The 13,557-nt window shown below is 42.3% G+C and overlaps 1 protein-coding gene across 1 annotated transcript in view; it reads left to right on the top strand.

Annotated features, from left to right (window-relative positions):
* The first annotated feature begins 506 nt into the window (after positions 1-506).
* The window catches only part of LOC115047712 (adenylate cyclase 9), a 28,100-nt gene continuing 15,049 nt past the window's right edge, over positions 507-13,557 (top strand). The window contains exon 1 of the mRNA XM_029508820.1: positions 507-2,319. Within this exon, the coding sequence (XP_029364680.1) occupies positions 507-2,319 (1,813 nt within the window). The remainder of the gene's footprint in view (positions 2,320-13,557) is intronic.

Genomic DNA, 13,557 nt, shown 5'->3' with positions numbered 1-13,557 from the left:
TGGCAGCCCTCCAACATTCAGTGACACAGCTCCACTTGGATTTACAGCTTCTCCACAAACGGATCGCAGCCATTTCTCGAGTTTTCCGGATTCTGGTGCACAGTTCTCCTAAATATTTTCCCAATTTGTAAGACTGCAGGCTTGCAGAGTGGACTTGGCCGGGAGCAGAGCAGGAGTGAACCTTGCAGTCTCAAGTGCGTCAAAACAGTCAGGAACACGGAGGAATGCAGGGACTGACGTCAAGAGGGGCAATAATGATCTACTCCAAATCTTTAGAAGGTCTGCTGGTGTTTCTGCTGCCACTACACTGCTAACTGAGAGGAATTTCCCCTGCAAGGCCTTTTTGTGCTCTTTATTTTCTTTTTTTCACCTTAAAGATTTTCCAATCATTACCCTGCCTCCTACCCAGCAGCCCAACACTATGCCTTACTGTTTCATCTGTTGTTTTTGAATTAGCTGTACTATTTTTTTTTTTATTTTTTTTTTTTTTGGGATAAAGAAGAAGCATGGCATCGCCCCAACATCAACAACTGCTGCCTCACAACACAGAAGTGAGCTGTGACTCAAGTGGAGACGGAGGCGTCTCGGTGAGGATTGGCAGCAGTGTTAAACACAAGCATGGAGGCGGGCCGCTTGGTTCAATCGGGGGAGGCTTCATTGGGGGATCCAAGCACTGCAAGTATAGCATCTCCTCAAGCTGCAGCTCTGGGGAGTCCGGAGTCAGGAAGCCGGCAGTCAAGAGCTTTCGCACACAGAGGAAGATGCCTCAGCTTTTTGAGAGATCTGCAGGCCACTTCTGGGACCCAAAGTTTGACTCTTCGATCTTGGAGGAGGCTTGTAGAGAAAGATGTTTCCCTCAGACCCAGCGGCGCTTCCGCTACGTGCTCTTTTATTTGGCTGCTGCTGGCCTCCTTTGGGGATTGTACTTTGCTACTAACCCTTCTCGCTGTGATAGGACTGCCTTTCTCATTCCCACCGCATCCTTCATCGTTTTCTGCCTCCTCCTCTTCCTTTTAACCTTCACTAAACTCTACACACGCTGCTACAATCAGGCGTCTCTCCTGCTCATTGCTGTAACCTTCATCCTCACACTGGCCCCTCAAATCCAGACGTCAGGCTTCAGAGAACCAGTCTCTCACACACCTACGCTCGATGTGGAAGAGTTCAGTGGCATGGGTCCCACATACAACCTGTCTTACGAAAAACTTGTAGGAGGTAGCACCTGTTCCCCCTGTCTCTCCCCTGTCGGGACCTTTTCCCTCTGTATCGAGGTACTTCTGTTGTTGTACAGTGTCCTCCATGTTCGTCTCTATGCTTCTGTTTTGCTTGGATTTCTCTACTCTGTGTTTTTTGAAACTTTGGGCTGGCTGCACTTGACCCAGACAGGCGAGAACTGGAGTGTAGCCTCTCAATCAGATTGGGATACACTAAGTTGGCTGGGCCCGGCCAAAGCCTTGCTCCACCTCTGCGCCCATGCAATTGGCATCCACCTGTTTATCATGTCTGAGGTGCGGTCACGCAGCACCTTCCTCAAGGTGGGACAAGCCATCATGCATGGCAAAGATCTGGAGGTGGAGAAAGCCCTGAAAGAGCGAATGATTCACTCCGTCATGCCCCGAATCGTGGCTGATGAGCTGATGAAGCAGGGGGATGAAGAGATAGGTGATAATTCTGTGAAACGATACTCCACCAGCGGCGCTGCAGCCGCCATCTCCAGCCCTAAAAACAATAAACGCAAGAAAACTTCCATCCCTCGAGGCCAGATCATTTTCAGACCCTTCAACATGAAACGGATGGAGCCAGTCAGCATCCTCTTTGCAGACATTGTGGGTTTCACAAAAATGTCTGCCAACAAATCTGCTCATGCCCTCGTAGGGCTTCTGAATGACTTGTTTGGACGTTTTGATCGACTTTGTGAGCTCACCGGCTGTGAAAAGATCAGCACTCTGGGAGACTGTTACTACTGTGTGGCTGGTTGTCCTGAACCCAGACCCGATCATGCCTATTGCTGTGTGGAGATGGGCCTGGGCATGATCCAAGCTATTGAACAGTTTTGCCAGGAGAAGAGGGAGATGGTGAACATGAGGGTCGGAGTCCACACTGGCACTGTGCTATGTGGCATCCTGGGCATGAAACGCTTCAAGTTTGATGTTTGGTCAAATGATGTCAACCTGGCCAACCTAATGGAACAACTGGGGGTTGCCGGGAAGGTCCACTTGTCACAGGCCACTGCTAACTTCCTGGATGACCGCTACCAGCATGAAGACGGACAGGTCACTGAGAGAATAGGACAGAGCGTGGTGGCTGATCAGCTCAAAGGTAAGTGTGTTTCCTGTCTTAATGTTTTTTGTTTGCTTACAGTGTGACCGCAGACCGTTGAATTCCTAACAGGCATCATAAAACTCCAAGGTCACCCAGCATTTGTTACGAATTGGCTGCAACCGAGTCTTACATCTGCAATTATTCTCCCACTCACCCACAAAGTTTAGGCATTTTTATGCTTTATGTTTAAGTTTATGTTTTCTAATCCTTTTCTGACATCCTCAGAGGAAATGATTACTCATACCAGCATATAAGCAGTTCAGCTCCCAGGTGGTTCAAAATGTCTGGGGAGCGTTCACCGTGGTCAGGGTCAGCACCGGATTTAACTAGGTGTTGTACATGACATTAGTTAACTGTGGTGTCGGCATTATGTGAGAGCATCACAGACAGATGGCTGGTTCTTTCCCATCCTCCCTTCCATCCATATCTTTGCCTGCCCGCTCTTTTGTTCTCTTGTTCCATTGCATTGTCTTCCAGACGTCCTCGATGTGCCCCATTCGGTTAACCTCACTCTGAACTGCAGGGGTTGATTTAGAATTTAATGCAACCATCACCTTCTCTGATAGATTCTCTGTAGCTTTAAGTTGTCCTCTCTATCTTGCCCTCTATTTTTCTTGCTTCTCAACACCGTGACTGCAGCATTTCTTTGATACATTTATGCAAATCACCCATGGTGCAACTACATGTTGGCTTAATGGCTCTTCTTGCAATTTCAAGGCTTGCTGATCCTTTATCACCCAGTGTAAGTAAAGTGTTAATGTCTGAGGTATTGCAGATGGTGTTCATCTGCCCTTTTGAATTAACATTTCAGGTTTATTTTGGTTTCAGTAGATACTGAATGTGCATCTTCTTAAACTGCATGACGGAGTTTGTGCAGGGTATTTGCTGCATTCATTATTATGACTTGATAATTCAAGTATACAGGCATACACACACAAAAATAAAATATCTGCTGGCACTTGAATTTCTGTTTTCACCTTGAAATCAGTGCTGTGAACAGGAATTAGAAAAGTGTCACTTTTACCAGCCAACAGTAGTGATTTATGGGCCTGCATTTTTTTCCCCCCTCATATCTTAGATTACTGAACCTCTTTTGTTGTTGTTGTTGTATTGCAAGGATAAATGTGTTACTCACAGTATCACCCCTCCTCCTCCTCCACACTTCTCTTCTTGCCTCCATCACATAAACAGCACCCCTCCCTATGATTTATCCTGTCTCTGTAGATTTGCTGTGCCAGGGAGAGAGCTGGCCGTCAGGAGAGAGTTGTTCCCGTGTATTGTAAAATATCCCCACTGCCGACTTCAGTCTGTGTAAATCACTTGGATAGCATTGCATGGATCTTGGCTGGGCCGGCTCCGACACTAACAGCCCTGACTCCTACACTGATTACACTGTGTCTGTATTCGAGGAATTTTTGATGTCCTTTTTTGAGTTATTGCAGGTTTCACTTTTGTCAAAAATAGTTTTAGTCTTTTGATTGCTTCTGTTTTATAGTTTGACAGTATTGTCTCATCGTGTTGTTGTGCATCTTCAGTCTCATTCATGGCTTTTCGCTGTAATTATAATCTATTCATGGCTCATTGTGGCAGGAGTTCATACAGAGTGCAACAGCACTTGGGCAGCTGACTGGTACAGCTGCATCCTGTTGGCTCCTCAGCTCTGACCTGAAGCCTGTGGTTTTGGCAACAGAGGTGTTGTAGCACAGTATCTGAGGTTAAGTACGACAGTTTGACAACATTGCAGTGAGAGCTGAAGCTTTAGCTCAACACTTTTCTTTGAAGCCTCTTCATCTGGCAGTAATTCTTCTGACTGTATTCATGTTTAATGTAATATCAGAAAGTGGCAGAAAAACATAAGTATATAATTAATAATAAACTTTGGGTAACAACATGCATTATTTTCTGAATTTATCAATGAAATATTTAGTCATGGACTATCAGACAATACTGAAAAATGCTGGATAAAATGTGTTCACGCCTAATATGTAATCAAGTATCATTTTAAAATTTTTTTTTAAATTAGACAATTTAGTGACAATAGTTGATGATAGATAAAAACTGAGTTATCGAGACTCAGTTTTCTGACATTTCATAGCTAATGAATTTAATAATGATTGTTGATAATAATAATAATTAAATAGAAAATAATCATCAGTTACACAAATACTGAAAACTTACTAGGTTACCTACATCTTTATCCTAAATCACAACACATCCCTGGAAGGATTTAGTGTGGTAACCCTTTTCAAAAGCTGTTCTGAAAGGTCCCCTAGACTGTTGTGTGTGTCTCTCTCTCTCCGGGCCCACAATGAAGCCAGACACTGCTGTAGTGTTCTTTTACTGGAGATGTGGGCTATATCTGGCTCGGTTTCCCTGGAAAATACCTGTCTGTCTTTCCTTTGTGCATAATGCAGAATGATGGCACCTGCAGAAGATTATCCCCTCAGAGCAGGCTGTCAGCGTGGCCCCATTATTTTTCTGTTGACGACAGTGCCAGTGTTGGTTCCTCTCTCTGTCTAGCAGATATTGTTTTCCAAGGGAAATAGGAATTGTTTGCTGTTGTTGACTGAGGATTGTGCGTCCCAATAAGAATGGAGAAAAGGAAGCTGTGTGGCTCGTAAGCAGTCCCTCGCTATGTTACAGTACATTAGTACGACAGGTTGATACTGTAGTAGCCACTTCAAGTATCTTTGACTACATATTTGTGAAAGTGCTGAAGAATTTACCACCCAAGAGTGAGATTTTTCTAATGAATTCGTTGGTAGAGTTGGTAGAGGAAAGCAAATAACCAGCTGTGAAGTGAACAGGAATTTGGCTCCAAGTTCTTGCCAGGGTTGCTGTAACCTCTGGACCACTTGTCCGACTGTGGGATCTCTTCTTGATTCAGTCTTACACTTTTTTTGTTTTTCCTCGTCCTTCCTGCTGTGACTCTTCCGGTTTTTTTTCCCTGTAACTTAAAATTAATCAACAAAAATTTATATAAGTAATCCAAATGAACACTATAGCTTTACGTTGATAATCTAAAGAAACCTAAATAAATTGAGCCTCTGACAACACTTTCATAAAAATTGATCACCTCCTCTTTACCAATACTTATTATATGCAGAGCTCTCAGTTACCAGCTCCCTCAAGGTAAACAATATTCTCAGATTCACTTCGAAATATTGAGCATGACCTTTTTCAACTTCACTGCTGAGCAATGCCGTGCTGGGCACCTGTGAACAGTATATCCCATCTCACCCTGCTCTCTCTGCTCTTTGCCCTGTGGGAGATTCCTAATTAAGCAAGACTGGATAATCTCCTTGGCTAAAGTGATTAATGTTGGTAATTCTCCATCGTAATATCTTCCCACACTGAGCTAGTGTTATCCTAATCCCCTCCTCCTTCAAACACATCAGCTGCACGCCAAACAGGTGTTTTTATCCCGGCAAATGATATTGATTACCTATAATGAGGCTGTCATGGCTGTGTTTATTTACAACGAGGCATCAAGACAGATTTTAATGTTGCGCTGATATCAAAGAGAATTAGCCCAAGCCATTATTTTGCTCGCAGTAAAATAGGAGAGAATTTGTATTCCGGTCCGCGATGTTAATTTGTCCCAATTTCCTGTCCATCTTTAAGCTTTCATAACAATAATTGATTAGCTACATTTGGATTGATTTGGGCGCAGAGCAGAACTAAGATGTAAATAATCCCTCTGATGAATTTTCTGTGTTTCTTTGCTCTGGCCCTATTGCTTCATGCTCTGCGGCAGGTATTGGTTATGAGGAGAGCCATTTGTGCTTTTGGGAGACTCGTACACGCAGTCGCACGTTTGCTTTCACACATCCCTGCCCTTGCACTGTGAATGGTATTCCACAGGGATGCATGACAATCTGAAAAGTGTACAGCATTTTCCTAAGGCTGAGTGGAAAAATACTTATAATGGCTGCTACCTGTGTCCTTGACCATGATAAATGAGGCTCATTTCGAAGCTACATTTAAAGAAGCAGGAATCAGGAGATGCAGGCAAGCGACAACTAGAGAACTAGATGAAGTGCCATCAGTGGTGGTCTAGTTCCACCATCTAAGACTCAGTTTTGGTCCAGTGGGCTGTGGTACCAAGGCAGCAGGACTACAGCAGCATTGCCTAAAGAACTTTACTTTGAGCTTACTGAGTAACTGGACCTCAGTGTTGAGCTTTAGTGTGAACCAAAAGCAGAGAAAGATAAGCTGTGCACATTTAAGCCTCTGGATTTTTACACCTCAAGAGCCGTGTGTGCGCACACACTCTCTACATACTGCTGCACTTGACAAAAAGGTAAATAGTTTGGCTTTTTCACCCTAATATATACACAGCTGTATTATTCCCCTGCCAGTATTCAAATACCTGGCATAATTTTCGTCTAGACTCTCAAGTCTCAATCAGTATGCACACACAGGAATTCAGCCCTACTGCAGAGAGACAGGAAGGCCGAGTAAAGTGGGATGCTCTGAGTGGAGTGCCTTACTGTGAGTAGGGCTTGAGGAGAGACCTAGACATAGAGTTATAGTGTGGTTAGGCTGCAGCAGCAGTTAATGTAGTTGATGAACAGTGGCAATTTATCCAGATTTTTATTACAGAACATACTGCATTGTGTGGTGGCCCTTATAGCTGAAGTCTGTGAGGGGGTAGTGCTGTATTGCAATGCAGTGACCGAGCCAAGAACACCTTGACTCCGCACGGTAGATTATAGCTCTGTCAAGAGGGTAATGGCAAAATACATCACCCTGCACTGCTCACGAGCACTCTGGATTACGGATCATAGTGCAGCACAGCATGGCATCGCAGCCTGCAGCAGCACAGTCTCACTGTTTCTTGTCTTTGTCTTTATCATACTGAGCAGTTCTGCAGTGCTTCAGCTGCCCCGCCTGTCATTCTCTGTAAACACAGGGTCATTGTGGCAAGGTTATTGAAGGTCCATGATGTGGCGATTAGCTGGCTTTTATAGCTGCATTCATTTAGACCATCCCGTTTTACACTATTACTCAGCAGGACTGCACAACCTGCACTTATTCAGCTTCTTTTATTGCTTTAACCCAGCAAGCAATGAAAGATTTGCACTTAGGGGGTGTAATTAGTTTCTGGATCTAACACAGACAGCACATCATCTCAAAGAGCTGCAAATAATCTTATCTGCGTGGTCCAGTGAACGTTGTGTTTAACTGATAGTTGTGGAGTTTGTTTTTTTTTTTTTTACTCTGAACATCCCTGTACCCTGTTGTGCTCCACTTAATCCTGGCAAGTGTCGGAGCACCCCGCAGACCTCTCCACCCTCCTATAGGGGACAGCTGTCCTATTGGCTCAATGCTGAAGTGTCCTCGCTCTATCTAGTTTGACAGAGATCACCCAGGGCGAGGGCTTTGAAAGAGCCTGACATCAGTGCCACCACTGTCTGTCTGATAAGGAGTGTCACATGTGAGCGGCTGCCACAGCTGAGCCTGTAGAACCAACATAGCACATGTGCTCTCATACACACTGTTCACTTTGTAAAGTCTCTTGCCTGTTAAATGTGATCACATTTCAATTAAATGATGAATTTTATGGAAATGTGAAAAAAGAGGCTCATGAATGGAAGTTTAGCGGTACAGAAGGTGGTTGGTGGTCTTGTAGCAATTTTTATGATTCAAGTATTTTCTTTGCTTTTAATGATTCTTACTGATATAATTATCATAATGATGGTAATTTTTGTTGAATTATGTCACACATTTTCCTTTGTTCCAATGTATGAAAACAGCTACAATCAAATTCATCTTTGTTGTCATCAGACAACAGATATTTAGATGTGTGGAAATGTAAAAAAGGCATGGCTCTTTTCTATTTGTTGTCTAAGAAAGTAGCGACAGTCATCTGTTCCTTTCCAGCTTTTGCATGTCTGCAGTGAAAAGTGTCCATTTGGTGGTTGCACTTGAACTGAAGTAGATATCCTGGCTACAACCTTGAAAATATGAATATTATGCACAGGAAATGTATAAATATGTGAGTCATGCTGACAATTTATTCATTATTTGTCATTTATGAAGCAGACATTGATATATTCTGTGGTTACAGCTTCTCTAATGTGCAAATATGCAACTTGTTATCAATTTATTATGAGCTGCTTTGTTTTTGGGACTGATTGCCTAAAGCAAGTGATATCGCATATGAGTTATAAAGTAAAAGATTACAAGATCACTCACAAACAAAATGACTATCAGATATTTTGGTAATTTAAAATAAATTGTTGCAGCTCTAGCAACTACAGCTCAGACAAAATCTAAAGTCTAACCATGACTCGGTTAACATCTTTTTAAACCTTTGAACACAAAGTTTTGCACTGTCCACTCTATAGAATAGGAGAATAATATGCGTTGACTCAATTAGTCTGTTGTGTTGGGCTGGTTGCTGTAATATTTCTTATCTCAAAATGTGCAGTTTGTTCAGAGGTTTTTTTTTTGTTTTTTTTTTATAGTATAGAATTTCCTTTTACAGCATAAACAATCATTACATCTTGATGTGTTTTAGCATAATATTTCTTCAGGAAGCAGCTTTTCTTGACTGCACTCATCTGGCCAATCTGTTACCACTCACTAGTTTTCATATATGCGTGGACGAATTTCTGTGTCTCCCTGCAAATGTACCCCTCCTGCAGACTGAGAAAAGGATTATGAAAACTGAAGAGAGGGCAAGAACAAGGCGAGAAAACCCAGGAGTCAACGCAGAGTAAACAGATGGATAGAGTTGCTTCTTAACGTTAAACTTGTTCAGGGTTTTCATGCAGCACCAACTGGCTTACAGTCGAAATGCCAGTCTCAGCACAACACATGTGAAAGGTTTGCCATCTGGAGCAACGCACGCTCACGCGTAGACACACACGCACGCAAAAACATTTACTCCAGTGCCGCACCATGGGCCTGCCAAGGCTAATCGTCATGGTAATAACCTATTATAGGGGGCGAGGGTCAGCAGGAGACTGGAGGCTCTTTTTAAATAGAAGGACTGGTGCTCTGGCAGAAAGCTGACTTAATTCAATCAAATCTCTGGCTTTCATGTTGTGGCGAAGGCCGAATGTTGGCTTTTTTTTTTCTTTTTTTTCTTTTTTTTTTGTAAGCCAGGCAGCAATAATCCAAACACGTTTATCGGCTCTTCGCTGCTGCAGCTCAAAAGGCCACCTACGCAGAGCCACATCGCACACATTCTCACTCGGAAAAGATTTGGAGGCTTTGAAAAACTGAAAGAAACACAAACGCATCTTTGTGTGCATCCCTCCTGTTGTTGATTTTTTTGTGTGTGTGTTTGGTACTTCATTTAAATCTTTCTTCCAAGAGTTGAGCTGTGCAAAGCTAAGCTAGCTCTCCTTGCAGCCCTGATGATAAATGACCGTCATGAGTCACTGATGCAGCCTGAGCTTTTCTCTTTTGTCATCAAGGGTACAGAAAATGCCAGCACTCCTCCTGACAGACACCAAAGTAGACTTCACTGGCACTGATGGATGGCGCTCACTCTTAAGGTGATAACCACCCTTGCTTAGCTATCCAAACACACACACACACGTGGACACACATACTTTCATACACCTGCACATGCAGTCACGTGCCTGCCTGTGTTTGTGGGCTACAGTAACTTGTTAGTGTGCACAGCAGGAGCGTGTGTGTGATAAATGAGTGAGGAAAGATGGCGGCTAGCCGGTCCACCATAAAGCCTACAACTGCACTCAGCCTGGGCGAACTGACTGTGCATGTCTCGTGTGTGCAGGTAACCTGAAGTAAGTGTGTGTTTACTTCTGTGAATATTTTTCACATTTGGGTTATAAATAGTTGACTCCAAGTTGCTTTATTATGAGAAGTGCAGGCTGAACGATTCATTTAATATGTATGTAAGAAGCAGTTTGAGCTTGCTCCACTTTGAGGATGTGGAAGCACCGATGTTGAAATGCTCATCTCTTGCCCTTCCTGTTTTCATAATACGGTACGCTTTAGAATAGTTGTTAAGCAATTCTATCCTTCTCCCTCATCCACACCTCCTTCTATGGCTCCACGCTGGCTACAGGCAGCTGCAGGCTGTTTCATTCTCAAGAAGGTCACAACTTCAGGGAATTTCTACAGATTTGGTGAAAATGTACACTTGACCCAAAGGATGAATGATTCAACTTCAAGGGTCGAGGCTTGACCACGGTTTTGTGACTGTGACATGCCAGTGATGATGATGCCTGTAGGGCATTTCATTCTGGCACAAATGCCAATTTGGACTCGGATAAAATCATTAGAGTTTAGTTGTCAACAGTCAAGGTCACTGTGACCTTTTTCTGCCATAACTCAAGAAATGACACACTAATAATGGTAAAATACATTTTCCATTGAATTCTTTCAGAGCCATGACATTATGGGATATAAAGTGAAACTTGACAGGCTGAGGCAAAAAAAACCTATACTATCACCATCCATTTTATTTCACTTATTATTATTAATAATTTTTAGTCTTGTGTATGTGTTTAGATTAAAATCTAATTAGGTGATGTCAGTTTAAACTCTGCTGACACATACTAATTATCTTTGCAAGTTTCTATTGAAAAGATTATACTTTCCTTGATCTCAACTAATCTATTAGAAAAATAGAAAAATGCTCTCTGACTGGAGACATAAATCTTTAAAGACAGTAATACAGATGCCACCATAGCTTTTAACAAACACCACTCAAACTGATTACAGAAGAATAAACAGAGGCTTAACATGCAATCATAAACCGATAAAGTAAATAAGGCTCAGATGCAGATTTTAGTCTTTTTTTTTTTTTTCTGGAATTTAATGATAACAAAAATTCCCACTGGTCTCATCTTATTTGCAGTGCCAGTTTGCATATCGGGTGTAGCTGGTTCCCATCTTGCATGAACTAAGTTCTCTGCCTGAGGCTCCCTCCTTCAGCTTCAGTGTGACAGCCCTCCTGTGTCCCTCCAGCTGTCACCTGCTCCTGGATCCTCATGCTTTATAGCCCCAGGAATCCCCAGTGCTGTCACCCTGAAAGGCTATTTCTGATTTATTGCATGTGTATGTGTGCATGCAAAGTATGTGATATATCCCCAACAGAGGTCATTCCCCATTATTTTATCACTTTCAATCTTCGTCTGTCTGGGCCAACCCACCGGCCCACGCCCCTCGCCCTCCTGCCTTTTTTCATTTTTACCCTCCATGTTTCTGCTGTCACGTTAGTCAAAATGCAGTGACACTTTCATAAACAAACATTACAGCAGCGCTTATCTTAAAAGGGTGCACACATAACAGGCGAGCAAAGGAAAGTAGAGGCTTAGGGTGGCATTTATGGACTGATGGAAAAGCTCTGGTGATAATCCTATAAATTTGCTACAAAAACTGAAATAACAGCAAATGGATGCATATTCTCATTGAGAGATACATAAAAAACTTTGTAATATTCAATGGTTCACTTTCCAGCTTGACAGTGACCTTAAGCATGTAGTCAAAGGTAGTGTAGGAATCAGCCGGAGCCCAATTAAGAACCTCTGCATGGAACCGAAAATGGTTATCCAGCAATTTACCCCATCTGACCTCACAGAGCTCAAGAGGATCTGTAGAAGAACTGCTGAAAAGCTTCAAATCCAGTTGTGCAAAATGTATAATGTCATGGACTTTTGACTCCATCTGGGGAATGAGGGGCCTGAACATTTCTGAATGCACTGTACAAGGCAAAATATCCTTCAAGGGGTTTCAGAGTTGCAAGCTGCGCTTGTAGTTAATTAGCAAATTTTCATCATCATCCCCCAGGTGAAGAACCCATTACTCAAAATGCTGAGTCAGCAATGTCTGTGGTATTAAAGCAGAAGGTGAAAGGAGAGAGGGGTGCAGCATAAGAGGGAGGGAGGCGATTGCATCTGCTTGAATTTGCTTTGATCATTTACCCGGAGCCATAGTCTTGTCCACTGATTTAATCAATAAAGAAGCACTGTTTGTACTTGTAGGTCAATAGTGTCTCAGGTGGAGATGATTTAGCATATGATGATATTGATTTTTACTTAGTAAGACCATCACACTAGATATATCTAGTTTTGTTTCAACCCCTGACCTTTGTTTGGTTTGTTCTTTCTTTTTTTTTTTTTCTTTGTGGAAATGAAGCTACTGGTTCAATAGAGGTTGACATCTTTATGTCATCATCAACAGAAGATTACCTTCTCTCAAAATCTATTTACAAATTATTCTTGCTATACCTTTACTTCTTTCAGAGAATTTTTTGAAGTGCACTGCACATGCATTAAGGAAATCTAAAATGAACACATTCACCTCTAATTTTCTTCTAAAACATCTAAGAACCACCAGACAAGGAGGGGAAACACAAGGGGAAGAATAAAAGTAAAAAGATGAAATAGGAATTCAGCAGGATGTCATGCAAAAGCCTGAGCATGATAGTTTTTTAAAAGAGGAATTTTAAAAGTCCTTCTTGAAGCCCTGATGGACAGAAATTTCATGCCACCACCGTCATATATTTGCTGTTCAGTCCGAACCATGCATTTCCAAAATTGTTGATTTTGAATAATTCAAATCAAGTGAAGGATAAATTCTTTCCTTTTAGTTTTCTGTGTGCTCTTTGTTCAACTAAAACTCTCTATAAATTGCTTTTATCAAACAAAGCAAATAACCTTTTAAATATAGCTAATAAATTCCATCCTTGAAGTCTTCACAGCAAGATTGACTGTAACCATTTTCTTAAATCTTACATTGAAAACATGAGGTTGTTGAAACAGCTTGAACTGCATAGGAAGCAGATAAATTACCCACCACAATCAAAAGTTTCTCCACCTTTTTATGTAAAACGACCTCCAAAGGAGACATGTTTAGGAGACAAGGCTATCTCTGCCACACAGACAGATGTGCTGAATGGCGTAAGGAGCCATATGGTCACCGTTGTGTGGGAGATGAAAAGAATGTGGGAACATTAGTATTCAGGAGAGTGTTTGTTGAGGAAAACGCGTTTGACAGAGGACAGGAAGAGGAAAAGATGAGATGAGAAGTGAGTTGGAGCTTTCAAGATGATGTCAGCCGGTGTAATTCTTGGAAGGAGAAGCCCTTTAAGCCTATATGCTAATGAAGTAAATTAATATGGACTTGGACCTAGAGGAACAAAGAGGGGATAGTTGGATTTGGGAGAGGAGTAAAGTTAGATAGGGAGTCACAGCAAGACTGACAAAAGTGGGAGGAAAGACGGGCCTCGAAGCTAAGGATGATGGG

This window comes from Echeneis naucrates, chromosome 8, assembly GCF_900963305.1.
Source record: "Echeneis naucrates chromosome 8, fEcheNa1.1, whole genome shotgun sequence".
Classification (NCBI taxonomy): Eukaryota; Metazoa; Chordata; class Actinopteri; order Carangiformes; family Echeneidae; genus Echeneis; species Echeneis naucrates.
This window is presented reverse-complemented; position numbering and strand designations above follow the sequence as displayed.